Source organism: Bactrocera dorsalis, chromosome 3 (genome assembly GCF_023373825.1).
Source record: "Bactrocera dorsalis isolate Fly_Bdor chromosome 3, ASM2337382v1, whole genome shotgun sequence".
Lineage (NCBI taxonomy): Eukaryota > Metazoa > Arthropoda > Insecta > Diptera > Tephritidae > Bactrocera > Bactrocera dorsalis.
In genome coordinates this window covers 64,464,155-64,482,082 of record NC_064305.1, presented here as the reverse complement: position 1 = coordinate 64,482,082, position 17,928 = coordinate 64,464,155, and the positions used below count along the sequence as shown (strand labels likewise).

Genomic DNA, 17,928 nt, shown 5'->3' with positions numbered 1-17,928 from the left:
TATTATTTGTGAATATATTGTCAAATCGATATTCCTAGTGCTGAAGGTCACTCAATACGCCGTGTTTTTTGAATAAATATTTTTTATTTTAATTTTAGTATTTTTTACGATTTTTATAAGCAATGCTGCTCCAAAAAAGACTTTTCGGGAGAATAAGCGGACTAAAAAGTTCTAAAAAATTATTTCTACAAAAATGTCGCCTATAAATTCGACTTGAGATATTATTATATAAGTAGAAATTATGTGTTATATTTTAAACGTTTATCTTTTTTTTCTAAATAGTACTATCAAACATCTCGTTAGTATATGCAAATGAAATTTATTAGCATCTTGTATTGGCAGGTTGACATTTTAGACACTTCCGGTGATATGCAATTTCCCGCTATGCGCCGCCTGTACATTGCCACCGCCCACGCTTTCATGCTGGTTTATGCGTCCACGTCTGCGTCGAGTTTTCAATGTGTCAAACAGTGTTTTGAAGAGATACGTGAGCAGCGCGCCGACTATCAGGTGAGTTTTGTTGTTTGTGTATTTTGTACAAAAGCAATTAAAGTACAGGGTTTGAGGGGTATTGAAATTGCATTTATAGTCTTTTAAGTTATGTGGCTAAATGGTTGATATGTAATCACTTTCTGTGAATTAAGTGTGGTTAAACTCATTCCTTTTTTAGTTTTATATAATATATTCCTACCGCTCTTAATTGAATTTTAATTTTGCTAGAAGTAAATACATAATCCTAGCCGTTTTCTAAGGATGACCAATAGCAACTTTGCGATCTCATTAATAGGTAGATGGACCGTGAATATCTGAATTTGGTCTTCAGCCTCTTGAATTTTTATTTCAAAATTTTGATTTTTTTTTATATCACTCAGATAGAAAAACATGGACAACAAGCCCTGAATTAACGCTCCGCTTTAGAAAGAAAGCAAAAGTCAGGTCATATCTCAGTTTTGCAAAACGGGATAATGAAGGAGAAATTACCCCTGTTTCCACCTCATTTTCGTCCATATAACTTTGAAAAATTGCGTCCGGCAACACATTTAGTCTGAATGCCTATTGAACAATGATCAGTAAAGACCCCCATGATTGCGGCTATATGAACTTTGCTAAGGGGAGGAGACTTTCCTCTCCAGGCACAAAGAAACTTAAAGTCGCACAGCAGCGGATCGTCAACCATCGTCTACTAAGCACACGCGAGGACCATTTGTCCAGTGCTAGAACTCAACATGTCCTTCCTGCAACCTCACGACTTTCAACGACATCGCTATGGTCCGGCAACCTAAGTCTGACTATGAATGCCTTAAAGCTATATTTTAGAGAGCTTTTTCCGATAATCCACTAACTTTTAGAACTAGAGCTTCATTCCAAAGCAGTACGTCTACTGTTTTTTATTACTAAAAGGACAATACACTTTAGGTGGCAATACATTCATTCTCTATTTACCTTATTTTACTTTATTAGCACGCACTTTTACTTGAAAAACTTACAGTGGTCCTGTAGCCTAATGCCAAGCTAAGAAAACTCCTCTTCCAACCCACCCTCCTAGCTGCTAACCAACCATAAAGATAAGCAAATACAGACAGGACTGACGGACAAACAACCGAACATGACTAAATTGACTCTACTCATTTAGATAAATATTTCTTAGGGTCCATGATGCTTTCTACTGGGTGTCATGAACTTAATTTACCCTGTTCAGGGTACAAAAATCAACTTTAATTCCACAACTTGAATTGCTACTACATTTAATTTTATTTTAAGCAATGCTGCAACACTCACTCACACACTCTTATGTTTATACTTCGTAGTTCATATACGTTTTTATATATTTTAATATTCACGGAACATGCGGCTGTGTGTGGGCGTTTGCCACAATTCCGCAACAAAAAGTAATTAAAAAGTGCAGGCAATCAATTTGCGAGAAAACATAAAAAAATAATTATAGAGAAACTGTCAACAAATGTGTGTGGCAGGAGAATTGCGTTCACTGTTCACCAGGCGTTAACACAAATATATTTTCGATGTGGAAAAGTCCTTCAAATTGCAATATTAACCCGTCAATGACAAAAAAAAAAATTATTACGAATTCATTTCGATTAACAAGTACATATTTTCACACTCACATACATACGCTAACACCGAGATGTGTGTCAACAATTTACAATATAATTTGTTGTTGTTTTTCAAACATACATATCCTAGTTAGAATGTTCGCGACAGCCAGTTTGACGTGCAAATAAGTCGGCTTACCGTGACTTTCAGTTATAAGCGAAACAATCTGTTAACTACAATGAAAAGTAATGTGATATGTGGTAGAGCAGAAAAACAATGCTGAATGAAGAAAAAACAAAAAAGAAAGAAAAAATTCTGTGTGCAGGTTGGTAAATGTCACTTAACATTGAGGAATGTTCTATTGTATAGACTATTTGGAGTGACAACTGACAGTTGACGGTTGGATAAACAATTAATCTTTGAAATTAATCATGAATGAGTTTTCGTCGATTTTGAAGTTCTATAATTCAAATATCAAAAAAAAAATGAACAGAAGTGATCAACAGGAAGGGGCTTCGTCTTCCATTAACACAACGGCTAGACAACACATATTTTTGATGGCGCGGCAAAAAAGTTCTTGGCTGGGAAGTTTTGATGCATCCACCATATATCCCTGACCTTGCACCATCCGGACTATCATTTGTTTCGGTCAATGCGGAACTCCCTTAATGGAGTAAAGTTGGCTTCAAGAGAAGCCTTTAAAAATTACTGTCGCAGTTTTTCGCCGGGAAACCAGAAAAGTATTACAGTGATGGAATAATGTCTCTACCAGAAAAATGACAAAAAGTGGTCGACTAAAATGGTATCCATTTGGTTCAGTACAAAAGAAAATCATTTGACGTTTGATTAGAAATACGAAAAGACTTTTTCGACTACCCAATATCATATATCAGAAATTGTGTGCTCAACATTAAACCAGCAGCTTATTTAACTTAACTTTTATTGCAATTATATATTTTTTTATTTTTTAGTTTATAGCCGGATTCCTTTATTATTTTTTCTGCGTAGTTTTCCGTTTGCGAGTTGGTCTTTTTGAAGATCAGAAGTGATAATTTTTTGCGGAAATTTCTCTGAATCGATTTGTTTGTTTTTCGTGGCGGCAACTTCATTAATTGTGAAACTCTTTTTCGATTTGCGTCCTTCTGCACATGCGGCCAGCGAGCAGCATTTCTCATAGTTCTGAACACTTTTTCCTCTAATGCTGCGTTTGGAATACCAATTGATGGGCTTGGCATTTGTTCATCACTTTTCGGTTCGCTTGTCGTGATTTCGTTATTGCGTTTGGATGGGTTCGCCATTTGTTCAGAATATGCACCTCTGCTTGTAGACGATTGATAATTAAAGTTTCCTTCCGCTACCTTTCTTTCGCATTCGAGATCTAGTCGGTCTAGTTCTTTATATATAAAAAATATGTTAACAAATAATTCTTTTACGGCTTTCCATTCCTCGCTATCATCTTCCATAGCTTGCAGCGTATCCATCTCATGAGCAGTGAGCTGCATATTTAAAATTGGTACTTTCAATCGGTTGCAGTATGCTTGCAAATCGTCGAACTCCTTCCGCGTCTGTTGTGTCCTTTCCTGTTGCGAGTTTGCAACTGTTACTTCCCTTTTCAAGCGGTTGCGGAACGATTGCTTCCGTTTAAGTATTGGGTATTCATCAGACCTTAGTCGATAAATTTTTGGTTTGATATTTTCATATTTTGATTTGGCTAATCCCAAAGAGTTTTCGAAATAAGGATCACCTCCAGCCTTCATTTCGTTGCGTTGTAAGAAAATGGTGTACCAAAGCGATCCTGGATGCGTTGGTAGCAGCTTTTCGAATGCTGAGATATGAGTTTTTGTCATTTCAAACATTTTAAGCGTTGTAGACTGTTCAATGGCAGCGATTGACGGAAAGTGATAGTTGTGTGGCATGATTGTCCCGTTTTTATAGTCGTACCGCCGAGGATATTACTTTTATTTTCCACCTGCCTGCCGAGTGCAGGTAGAAAGGCTTACTAATATTAATAGTTATTGAGGGCGTAACTTTTGCAGGAATCTTTTGCACAAATCCTTACACATTTCATTTACCTGCGTGTAGCTTATACGAATATTAGTGCTTTATATCTGCAGGTAGATCCTAAGAATCTTAGGGTTAGTTCATAAAGGAATGCCTTTGAATTACTTCTCTTGGGACAACACCTTTGAATTCTTGTTTTTCGCAACAGTTTGTTGTCAATATTCGGAACTTGTTTTTATTTGAGACATATTATGAGTATTTATATTTATTTATTCAGAAATTTTTAGTTTTTCGTTTATGCTTTGTACGATGCCATAATGCAAATACCTGTATGCTTAATAAAAGAGAAATATTTTAGACAAAGATATGTATCGCCTTGATTTTTGAACGATTTAGCGTAGTTGTTTTTGCTTTCGGTTCTAAATTCAAAAACAGTCCATTACTAGTAGATTTGCATTTACTGCTATTTCATTTAAACTTAAACACAAAGGTATAAATATACATCACTTTTTAAGTTTCTATTCCTTTTCATGGTAAAAATTGCTGCTGCCAAAGGATATTCCCATTGTTATCGCCGGCAATAAGTCTGATCTGGCCAATACACACCGAGAGGTGCGACTGGAAGAAGTCAGAGACTGGGCCTACTGTGAATTGCCGCGTCTAAGGTGAGTTCAGCCAAATCTAAATTTATTTACAACCATAAGTCTGTGCGTCTACCTCTGTGTGTGCATGTGTGTGTGTAACGCAGGTGTGTTGAATATTTTTACCCCTCATAACGGCATATGTTTGCAGTTTTATGGTCTGAAAAAAAAAATAATTTTCAATACATCTTTCATTTTGCTTTCTGCATGGCGTTGCCTCGGTTTGTTTATGTGGTAAATCCGAAACGGCTCCCACCTCCTGCGGTCGGTAACACATTTGATAGTGTGTGTGTATGAGTATTTAAATGTACAAAATTGTGTTTTGAATTAACGTGTACGTTAAGATGAGAAAAGAAATTTGTTTATACGAACACATCCTTTGTGGGCGAGCGTGCTGCGATTTTCAATTGACGGAGATACAGTTATGCAAATTGCTGGAATAAATATGTTGTAGCCGATAACAGTTAATATGCTTGATTAAGCATAGCAACGAAAGCGAAATAAATGTTCGAATGAGTGCATACTACATATGCAGGGTGGTCCATATGGTAAATTAGTATTTAATAAAAAAAGTTTGTGACTGGCTTCATAACAGTGCAATATTTTTATTTATTACTCTCGCAACAAAGTTGCTAAAGAGAGTATTATAGTTTTGTTCACATAACGGTTGTTTGTAAGTCCTAAAACTAAAAGAGTCAGATATAGGGTTATATTTATATACCAAAGTGATCAGGGTGACGAGTAGAGTTGAAAACCGGATGTCTGTCTGTCCGTCCGTCCGTCTGTCCGTCCGTCTGTTCGTCCGTCCGTGCAAGCTGTAACTTGAGTAAAAATTGAGATTTGGTACACGTATTTCTTGGCTCCATAAGAAGGTTAAGTTCGAAGATGGGCAAAATCGGCCCACTACCACGCCCACAAAATGGCGGAAACCGAAAACCTATAAAGTGTCATAACTAAGCTATAAATAAAGATATTAAAGTGAAGTTTGGCACAAGGGATCGCATTAGTGAGGGGCATATTTGGACGTAATTTTTTTTGAAAAGTGGGCGTGGCCCGCCCCCTACTAAGTTTTTTTGTACATATCTCGGAAACTACTATAGCTTTGTCAACCAAACTCTACAGAATTGTTTTCCTTCAAGCATTTCCATATACAGTTCAAAAATGGAAGAAAACGGATAATAACCACGCTTCCCATACAAAGATTATGTTGAAAATCACTAAAAGTGCGTCAACCGACTAACAAAAATCGTCAAAAACACTAAATTTTAGGGAAGAAATGGCAGAAGGAAGCTGCACCCAGGCTTTTTTGAAAATGGGCGTGGCGTTGCCCACTTATGGACCAAAAACCATATCTCAGGAACTACTCCACTGATTTCAATGAAATTCGGTATATAATATTTTCTTAATACCCTGATGACATGTACGAAATATGGGTGAAATCGGTTCACAACCACGCCTTCTTCCAATATAACGTCTGATGGCTTCTCTGTATAATATATACATTAGGAACCAATGATGATAGCGGAATAAAACTTTACACAAATACGGTATTTGAGCTGAGGTATCCCTTGTGGAAAAATTTTCGTGATCGGACTATAACTTTTCAAGGTCCCTGATATCGAACACGAAGAACTCAGTGCCTAACCTAACCTAACCTAATTTTTCACCGAAAATATCGGTAAATCTCTCAGAATTTAATTCTAATTAATTATACAGCAAAATAAAAAAAATTGTATATGACGGATAATGAAATCTCGATTCTCACTTTATCATGCGAGATTATAAAATGTTCGGTGACACCCGAACTTAGCCCTTCCTTACTTGTTTTTCATATAGCTCTGATAACATTTTCCGATAAAAAAATGTACTTTTTTAGACTTTGGAATTAAAATATTTAAATTATAAACTTTGCTCATGGGCAGATATTGGGTTGTCAAAAAGTCTGGCGGTATTTTAATTGAATTTTTTTTTATTGTTATTGAAATTGAAATGAATTTTTGATGACTCATGCCCAGCTCCTGACCGATGCTACGGCTGCTGCTATGCCGGTCTCTTTCGACCAATTCAGCGGTTTTATCGCAATTTTCGACGACAGGCCTTCCGGAGCGTGGCGCATCTTCGACCACCTCTACACCAGAACGAAAACGTTGAAACCATCGTTGTGCGGTGGAAATGGAAACTGTATCGGGTCCATAAACTGCACAAAATTTATTGGCGGCTTGAGATGCATTTTTGCCTTTATCGTAGAAGTACTGTAAAATATGCCGTTATTTCTCTTTATTTTGCTCCATGTTTGCGACGCTTTAACTTACGAACGACTTAAAAGAAACGACAATCAATCAAACACGTGTTAGCGGGTGAAATGAGCTTTCCAAAAAGGTCTAGCATGACCCGATGCGACAAATAAAACAAGAACTACGCGCTTTCAGCCCCAACTAGTGAAAATACCGTAAGACTTTTTTGACAACCCAATATAAGGCACCAACATCCGGTTGTTGTTAGTTATCAGATAAAACTACCTACGAGTGTAATATAATACAACTAAGGAGAGCTTGGATCGGGTACAAAAGAATATTTTATACTCCCAAATTCGTAATGCAGAAGAATTGAACATTTATTATTCGAAGAAACCGAATGGGTAACAATCACATTTTTTATCTTATAGACCAACGTAATACTACGAGTAAAAAATACTTAAAAATCCATGTCATCCCTGTCAAACTAATCCCCTAATACAGTTGTGCCAACGTTTTTTTCAATCCTCGGAGGAGTTTTAAAAGTAAATTTCCAAGCCGGTTTCACCAGAGCATGAGTTTTCTGAGTAGCCAGAAGTCACACGGTGCTAAATCAGGCGAATACGGTAGTTGCGAATAAAATATTGGTTGACAATTTGGCGTAAAACTCAAGAAGAAACAATGCGGTATGCAACAGTGCATTATCGTGGTGCAAAAGCCAAGAGTTGTCAGCCCATAATTCCGACTTTTCTTACGAATAGCTTGACGCAAAGAAGAAAACTGTCAACATTGCCTTGATTTTTGAAACTCATTCGTGTCTTTTTCGATACTCTGCTTCAAAGCGACTTGAGTGTCTTCGGGGCGCAAAATATGGAGTCTATGAGGAGTGGCATTATCCAATTGTGTAAACATGGCGCGAAACAGATCCATGGTTGCTCGTATTACTGTCCGTGTTGGGCGATTATGGCTAGAGCATCGGTGGTAGCACTAAATATATTAAAGCTGCTTTAAGTTGAAGGAGCTTTTGAAAAGCTGGCAGCTCCTGCGACTACACAACCACAATATTTGGTAATTACTGTCACTTTAATCGAGGAATTATTTAAATTAAGAAGCGATTGTAGCACCCGGTATATATTTGGCATTTAAAGCGATTTTGCCACGAACACGTGGTTCAACAGTAACGACAGGCATACTTTCCAAGTGGCACACTCATATTTGCACATAATGGTAAATAGTTACATGCAACGTGCGGCAATGCAATCTGCCACAAAAAAATCAAGTTTTTAATCCCTAACTCCCCAGGGTGCCGAGCCGACATCAAAGTTAATGGCGCGATGGTGGAAATTGATGCGACTGGTGACTCTCAGGTGCTGACACCGACATAACGGTGTGCATGTACCAAATTTACAATATATTTTCGGCACAAATTGCCGCTTACAAACGATCACTTTGCGTGCAGCAAGTAAACAATGTGTCCTTGCATATTTATATACATATATATATGGGCGTGTATGTGTGAGTAAGTGTTTGTGCAGTTACTCGGCAGCGAAGCGCGCAGCTATCAGCTGTAAAATGGCCGTTTGCCATACGTAAATAAACAAAAGTCCGCATGCAGACAATGGTGTAACGGCAGAAAGCGTAGACAGTGGCAAATGCGGGTGCACACACACACGTTTTTTAATTGGTTCACAGCCCCAGTGTTGCCACCAATTGGCGACGTTGCATGTTTATTATTACACGTACCACACGATATGCTATTTTACCATTATATATCGTCCTCAACTTTTAATCCGTATTGTGGACGTCGACATGCCTGCGGACATACTGTGACACCACATAACGGTACTAACATGAGTTGTAAATTTCGCCAACACACTTAGTCCTTATTTGCCCAAGGCAAGGAATTTCTGGCCCAGAAAGTGTCACCTTTGAATGGTTGTAATCATAATTCTAACTGGACACTGTCCGCTCGAGATCCATGCAGTAAGATTGAACATCTTATCGCTTGCTAGTTGCATCAGCTGCTTGGAAGAAATTGAGATAGAATCATATTAACGCTTATCCCTCGAATGTCTCGCTTTTGCTAGATAAATGCAAATACACTTCGGATATCTTACTTTGAGATATCCAGGAAACAGAAATAAAGCATATTCGCAGGTTTGTGTTACATTTAGGGGATTTTTTCCGAGAGATGATGTCTGAAAGCAGAGGTTTTTTCGTCTGGCTTCAAAGAGGACTGTACATAAAAGTCTATAAATACGATCTCACTGCATAACTTTGTACAATTCCTTTATTCACGTGATCACAAAGTTAGAGTATTGCTTCTTCTTATTCTTCTTCATAATTGACGGTTTTACCACTAAGCGAATTTAGCGCGAATGTGCATAATTATTGCTTCCTTATCTTAAGTATTTTTCTAGAAAAAACAAGAACCTTATCATGTTTGGAGTTTACTGCTGCCATCATTAAAATTGTCTCCAGAAAAAATTCTGGGCCAATTGAATCATCGGTCCATATACCTTTACTTCAGTGGGTAGATAACTTCACGATTGACCAACAAGATCACGTGATATCTCACCGTTAGACTTATTTTCCGTGGGGATATCTAAAGTCTATGCGGACCATCCCACTTCGATTCAAGCCTTGGAACAAAACATCACCCATGTCATTCGTCAGTTATCAGTCGAAATCTTTGAACGAGTCATCAAATGTATTACAATTTACTTAGATTATGAAAAATTCCAGTAATATGCATCTTAGATTTGCAAGAAGAGCAATTATTTTTTTCAATCTCCGAGTCACTTTTGATAGAAATACTCATTTTGTGAACAAAACAAATAGTTTTAATAAACAGCAAAGACTCAAGCGTTAGTTACTCCCTTTTTTATCAAAATTGTTCTTAACAGTCTTCGATTTTGATCTTTAAAATTAAAAGCAGAAATATACTATTTGATATCAGATTGAAAGAGGGTCTGATTTCCAAATATGCCACTTAATCATTAGTTTCTATAACAAAATCTTCATAACTCAAGCAACAAAGTAAACAATTTCGATGAAGCAAAAACAATTATTGAATTTAATCAAAAAAAAAAAAGTACAACCGAATGACCTTAAGAATTGTAATAGGTTTTTGATTTAAAAAATCGCTTTCGCAGCATACAAAAACTACAACAACAGCACAAGCACACAGTGGCTTTATTTCGGGCTCGCATTCTGCCTGGCGAAGCATGCTTTTCGGTGTTGAAACGCTGGTAATTGTAGCATCCCAGCTGATACATTGTTGTTGACATGTTAAAAATATATAGCCACTGGTTCAATAAAAAAAAAACACGAAAACTTTTAGCAAAAAGACACCAAAAACAACAACGCAAGCGTGAAACAATAGTTTTGGACGCAAAAATAATCGTTATAAATACAATGGGTGAAAAAATCGCAAACACAGGTCAGCGCATACAGCACACACACACACGATCGCACGCACAAGCAAAAAGGGAATGAAATACAATAATAACAACAACAACAAATCTTTCATTGCATTTTTTGCGTGTGGAAAATACAAAAAAAGCCAATTTGCACGAAATTCAATAAGTTTTTCTCTGTTTTTCTCGCAGTGTATTTTATACCAGTTTTCAGCTCTTCCCCTCACATTGAGTAGCGTCAAAATTTTAATTGGATTGACAATTTTGGAAGCTTCTAAAACACTGACACTGCTGTGAAATTTTATTTAGCCGAAAAGCGAGCGCATTCGCTTAAATATATTCTGGCTCGACCTCGATGGTTGACAATATTGTTTAATAGTTTTTTTCTTCACTAAATTTTAAGTTTTTGTGTTTTTTCTTAAAAAAAAAAGTATGAACCTCAAAATGGATTACTCTTTAGAAGTGACAATATACTCGAAGTTGTCAAAATCATGAACTTGACGAAGAAATTTCTAGCTGTCCATCTCTGTTAGCACCAGGCACATTATTCAAGAATATGCATTAGTTTAGATCCATTAAACGGAAAATTTTTATATCCAACCTCAGACAATTTCGATTACACAAAATATTTTACTTAGATTATCTGATGTGAGTCCCAAATCATAAGTGGGCATTTATAGAAAAGGTCGAATCTGTAGTAAGTAATGAGCCTATAGTTTTTCCCTTCGGTTTTTGAAAAACAACACGAAAATTGTCTTCTGAGCTTGGCAATTCCCTACATCGCACCACCATGATCTCACATAAGTGTATTTTTATTCCGGTTACAGCTAAAAAAAATAATTTGTATCAGCTGTGTTGATTCTATCTATATTAATTAAAATAGGTCGAGCAAAGAGACACTTCAGATGTCGTTAGACCAAAAGCAGAAGGTGAAGTGTTGGGAGCAAGAAGCCTACTCTCTGTCATATGCAGAAATATGAAAAGTTTAATGTGATTTGAAAACGCACCCAAACTCAGTTCTAGTAGTACATAAGTAATTGAATTTTAAATGACTATGACTTCACTCTACGTAGCTCGCAATCCACTCACATTAGAATACTCACTTAAGTTCTGCGGCGAAAAGGTGTCCAGTCGGTCTGGCACAAATATTTACTGTAAACATCTGGCCAATTATAATCTCTGTGCCAAAGCATAAGGTACTAATACACCTAACTCTTTTCTATTACGTGTTCAATACTGCACCATTGCACGTTTCGTCGAGCTTTTGCTGATGGTCACTTTAAGTTTCTCAACCAGTTGCACAGCTGTTGAATGCTGTGCAAGCAGACACCATACCCACCGAGACACACACATAGAGTATTTGAAACTGTTTACAAGTTTGTTGTTGTTGGGAATTGCTGCATAGCCACATTTGGCGTGTTAGGTCAGTAACAACCGCAAGCGCCTGCAGTCCAAGCGAAAGTTTCAAAATCCACTTCTGCATCGATCAGCGCAGCAACCAACGCCCGCAACATAGCAGCAACTTTGTGCCAACAACTTTACGGCGCAACGCTGCACGGCCTTACCGTTGCCGTTACAACTCGTCGTTAGAGAAACATTGACGTTGTTAGTAACTTTGTAGGTGTGCTGCGTAGTTGATAGGAATTTTGTACCACCAATAAACTGACGCCAGAGGTTTTATAACAGATCAATTGCAAAGTCCTCGGTATACCATAGTAAAACACATTTTTATTGACAAATTTGTTTTTTCTTATTCAACATTGTTTCCTTCAAGGGTGATATATTAATTATAGTGACCATCTAACTACTACCTCCATTTTGTAGTAAGATTTGTTCTTAGCTTCAAAGTAGGTATCAGTTTCGTCGATCACCTTTTCATTCGACGAGAAGTTCTTCCCAGAAAGATTTCTTTTGAAACCTGAGAACAGAAATACTCACTGATGGCCAGATCTGGAAAATGCGGTAGATGCGGATGCAATTCGAAGGCCAATTCATGAATTTTTGCCACATGTCTTTTGAAAGTTAGGACTAACTAAAAAGCATATGGTCAAACCGGGGACTTTTCAAATGACCTTTTATGTAAATGTTTCTTTGCTTGCACGTGTGTGTAGTTCGGTCGACGGTAGACTTAGAAATTTTGAACTCGTAAAAATAAAATTGTGTCCGTATTTCCAGCGCGCGGCGAATATTCTCATGCAAAAATAAAATGCATGTCAAGTCCACACAGACAAATAAACAAAATCAAATTTTCAAATGCTAAGTACATATTGACGGCTGGTGAAATTTTAAAGTTCGGCAAACGGTTAAATATGCAAAATGTTCGGCTTTGTTTCGGTGAAAGTCTACCAATGCAACAGCTACATGTTTCCACAGTGGTCGCTGAGGTTATGTTACCTTAAGCTCGAGTGCATCAGTATTTTTCTTATGGATGATTTGTAATGTCCGATGTCAAGGACAAATCGGGAACTCAAAGTTCAAAGAATGTCAACTCTATACTTCAAGCAAGCGTACAGAGCCACTCCAAGCTTGGCTATGCCGATCTTGTTAAAGCTCGTGCGGGAAGCTTACAGAGATTCGAGAATACATTGTTCTCTGCCGAAATCTTTTCACTCAAAGCAACCGAAAGGGCTCCTAAAATAAGTTAATTAATTTTACCCAGCCATCAGATAGTAGACATTGCTTCCTTGCATTCGCAGTGCATGCCTCAACAATTTTTTTAATGACGGCTACACAAAAATAATAAACATTTTTGAAGAAAAAACACATAATTTCAAATTTAATGAGGAAACATTACCATCATTCGAAACAAGGTTCTTTGGCATTATTTTTTGAAATTGCCTCTTTCAAATGTTGACCGCGGCTACGTCTCAGAGCGTTTATCCGTTGAGTCTAATTTTCCAATGTCTCGTTCGAGCATTTCGACTGGCAAATGACTCGAGTGATGTTTTTCTCTAAAGCCTGAATCGAAGCGGGATCGTTCACATTCACTTAAGACTTTACATATTCTCACAGGAATAGGAGAGTCTAACGATCTGCTCACCGAAGTGTTCTCTCAATAAATTCATTTATTGATGAGATGTCACGGTTCCGTTCTAGCACAATCTGTATTTTGTACGCTTTCCATTTAAGATCTCGTCGTAAAATTCGCCAAATCATTCCATACGTCAGTCCGAGTTGCTGCGGACGGCGCTCAATCGACTCTCCACATTCGAATGGTCTTCGTGTACACTTTCAACTTGACACGATGCAGATCTGACAAAAAGAGGCTATTGTAAAGAGTACCTCTACTGTATCACCCGTTACAAATAGTAGCCTTAAATTCTCACATCTTAGAATATTTTAAGGCAATTATGTATGTAAAAAAGACTAGTAAATAAAGATGACCTGAATCCCGAATTTAAGATCGCCTTTACTGGCTTTATTTTCAGTACTTATGCACTGACTTTGTCTACATAACAGTTTAAAGTAGGCACTTGACTCCTTCATTGCGTCGTCAAATCAACGACGGTTTTTGTATTGTATGTATATGTGTGTATGTTTACGGGTGCCTCATGTTAATTTCTACAATGGCGGTTTACACTGCCTGAAGTAGCTGCCAGTTGCCAATTTAGCAAAGTGAAACAGTTAGTTGCCAACAGCATTAAACAGCCACTTAAGTACTTAAAAAATTTTCAATGATTACGTCGACATTCTGCGGCATACATACATATACGTAAATGGCACGAGCGAGGGCACCGACTGCCGTCATCATTTAGTGAATAGTATACCTTACCTGAAATGTAATTTGTAATTTAATATTTGAGGATCTTATCGAAACAAGTGCGTTAGAGCGCCGAAGAGGTAAAACTTAGCAGCCTCGATTTGTATGCGTACCTAGATACTTCAAAGTATTACGACTAGTGGCTTGCAACAGTGGGTGAAATAAGTATGCAACCAAACTATGGATGGCTCCAAAGTAGGTAAAGGTTGAGCTGTTTGTAGGTGTAAGGGCTGGATTAGAAATACTATATTTATAACCTCAAATTGTAGTAATTTTAGGTCACAGTACTTTACTATTATTACTAAAAATACAATTTAAATGCATTCTATTCGAGATTTACAATTACAAAGCTGCTAAGCTGGATTTTGATGCGAATATCAGAAAAAAATCGCGTGTGGCATAAAACCACAAGAGATAAACAACGTTAGTACTAGCTAAAGTTTTGCCTCCCTCAATCTATAAGCGGTGCTGCTTCGTTTCACTTTTGTTCATTGCCGCTGGCCTGCTTTTAGGCGTGTCAAATAATAATCGCCAGCTTTCGATTGGCGCTTGTGTAGCTTTGAAGGCCGACAATGACGGCACGGAACTGCATATGTATGTGTGTTTGTTTGCAAAAATTGTAGATATATATTCCGAGTTATGGTTGATAGTATTTTCAGTCAGGCAATAAAAAGAAATTAGAAATAAAGGTTCGTTCAGTAGCAATGCAATAAGTTAACGAACTTTTGTGTAAAAGATATTTTTAGTATTACGTGTCTTATGTACTTTGTTTACTTGTACAGAAATCTTTCAAACTTGTGAGTCTCTCAAGGTTTCCAAAAATACAAATTTTTATCAGTGATGGATATTTCATAATTTGTTTAAAATAGTAGTAATAATAGTTTTCGATTAACAACAATCCGGAAACTTATTGTAGCAGGTATATTGAATGGTTCAGACATCGTATGATTACTTCTTACTCCATTAATATTCAGGACGATTCTGAAGAGTTAGTACCGATTAAAACCTATACTCAGTCTTCGGTAGGCTTTTAACTGAGCAGCAAAAGCTTTCCTGCGTCTGTGCTTCTAGCAGAAGTTTTTGCCAACGCGAAGTTGTTCCACACGGAAGGGAGAGTGGGGAGAGAACGGGACAACAGGAATGCGCTACGTCAAGTTACTATTGGGATGTTATAACGTTGTAAGCTTTAGAAACAAGACCGTGCTCTCCAGAGACAAAGTTCGTCTCCTTTTCGCGGCTTATACTGAACACTGCAGGCTCAAGAAACACTTGTACAGCATGGGCATAGTCTCTTATACAAAGCTCCTGGAGTTGTTGAGAGTGCTGGACCTTTGTAGCCATATGTGATATAGGAGAGGGCACATAAAACCATAAGTCGCAGTGCAAAACCTCAAATATTTTCTATCGACAAGGTGCAAACAAAACCGATCAAATTTTTTTTTGGCAAATTCAATTTATTTTTATCAAAATAGTCTCTTTCTGCTTCAATACACATTTTTGCAGGGTCCAAAAGCATGTTGAACGAGTGTTTTAGCTCGTTGGCTGGCATGGCCGCCAGTATGCCGGTGCAAGCCTTGACTTGTGTCATCAATTGAAACATTTCGGTATAAGTTTTACACATTTTAAAATAAAATTTAATCTTGGTTCTTTGTTTTGTACCAAAAACAAGATCATACAAATCGAAATGTTAGTCCGTACAGGAAACTCATAGAGAAAAACTAGAGTCAAAACAGACACAGCAAAATTAATTAGTATGAATATAGAAAGAGATACAGAAACATATAATAACGGGTGATCCAAGTACTTAGATGTACTTTTTCAATAGCCTCTTTTTGACAGACCACGCGTTAGTCGCGCCAAGATGTCATGTTATTTTTGTGTAGAATGTTTGGCATTTCATCACGGAAAGACTTAAACCCCTGAATAGCAACGTTTACAAATTATTCAACTTTTTTACGGAGTTTTACCTTCTGTAAGGAATGCGCTTCGCTCAACTTATGGTCAGCATAATCGGCCTACTATCACCCATCTTGAGACCAAACATTTATTACTGGATAATATTCTCCCGAAGAGACCATGTCCAGCACGCAATGAAGAAAATATAGCAGCCGTAGCTGAGGGTATACACGAAGACCCTAGAGGGACGATTCGGCGCCGTTCGCAGCAACTTGGACTGACGTATGGAACGACTTGGGGCATATTACGTCTAGGTCTTAAATTGAGAGGATACAAAATACAACTTGTACAAGAAATGATGCCACTCGACCTTCCCAAGAGACGTCGTTTCACTTATGGGCTTTTCGTGCCAAATTTTGTTCAGCGACGCGACCCATTTCTGACTGAATGGGTATGTAGATAAGCAAAATTGTCACATTTGAGACGAAGAGCAACCTAAGGAAATTCCAGAAATGCCATTTTACTCAGAAAAAACAAGGGTTTCGTCCAGTTTGTAGACCCGGGAATCATCGGTGATAACCGACTATTTGATGCCAGAAATGTAAGCTCGTGATCTCGGCGATATTTGGTTACAGCAAAACGGCTATTCTTCCCCAACACCGCATCAATGATTGGAATTATTGTGATAACACTTCGGTGAGCAGATAATTTCAAGTGGGGGCGATTGGTCACCAAAATCATGTGATATCTCACCGTTTGCATTTCTTCTGTGGAGATACGGAAAATCTAAAGTCTTTCCGGACAATTCCGCTTCGAATAAGGGCTTAAGGCAAAACATCTCGTCGCCACGAAGCGAAAAAAAAGTTCTTCGGTTGATAATAAACATTTCCCATTAATTTTGAAGTTTTTTTGTTTTTTTCTTTAAAAAAGTAGGGAACCTCGAAATAGATCGTTCTTTAGCTTTGGTGCAACCGAAGTTAATATTTTTTCTCATTACTAACTTTTTTATGTCAATATATAATATAATAAAAAAAATAATAACTACTTTTTATGAACTTGTGACGATTGTCCACTTTGAACCCCTTATTTTTAATCAGTTACATGACTTTCTCACTTGCAGAGCGAAAGTGCTGGAGTGCTCCGCCAAAGAGGATCAAAACGTGACTGACCTCTTCAAAACTTTGCTGTCACTATCGCGATTTCTGCCTATCGGGAGCAATAATGACGGTACAAGTGGACTCAAACGACGCTCTTCGGCATACGTTAGTGCATCGTCGAGTAGAAGTAAGTGCTCTCATTCTTATCCAAATTTACACAGCAAACTGAGCGTGCTCAGCGAAGCCAGTCGGAGTACCACCAGCAGAGATAGTAGTGGTAATGGGAAAACAGGAAGGCTGCAAAAGACACAAAATGCAAATAAGCGAAGATAAATTTAGTGGCACGCATTTGCCGCTTGCTCGACGACTTAGACGTTGTGTAACTGTTAGTGAGTACGGCAGACCAGTAGCAACAAGCAACCACTTTATTGCAACTTTAAGTAAATTATGCTTCCTCTTACGATGAGCATGCCATCTTACAACGCTCTTCGTGTGGCAATATCTAGGCGGTTTTGTATCTTCTTCTGCCATATGCCGTGTCTTCCAACTGCTGATTATATTTCACTTTTGCTACTTTGGCAATACTAAATATAACATTAATACCATTAAGAAAATTTAATTAAACTGATATGGTTAGAGGTCTGCGGAGTAGATGAAATATTCTAATTACGAATTTGAGTTCAAATATATAACAATAATTTGGAGAGAGGCTGTTGCCTTGTGTCAAAAATAGACTAAGTCTGGTCAGTACTTTGTAAGTTCTTCGCCGCCGTATTTGAATAGCTCGGCCGGTAATCCATCAGCTCCCGTCGCTTTGCTGTTCTTCAG

At 37.6% G+C, this 17,928-nt stretch overlaps 1 protein-coding gene across 1 annotated transcript in view; it reads left to right on the top strand.

The window, feature by feature from the left end:
- LOC125777068 (GTP-binding protein Di-Ras2-like) overlaps positions 1 to 17,928 on the top strand; it is a 53,626-nt gene that overhangs the window by 10,918 nt on the left and 24,780 nt on the right. Inside the window, exons 2-4 of the mRNA XM_049450956.1 lie at positions 343 to 510; positions 4,609 to 4,718; positions 17,124 to 17,287. Of these exons, the coding sequence (XP_049306913.1) occupies positions 343 to 510; positions 4,609 to 4,718; positions 17,124 to 17,287 (442 nt within the window). The remainder of the gene's footprint in view (positions 1 to 342; positions 511 to 4,608; positions 4,719 to 17,123; positions 17,288 to 17,928) is intronic.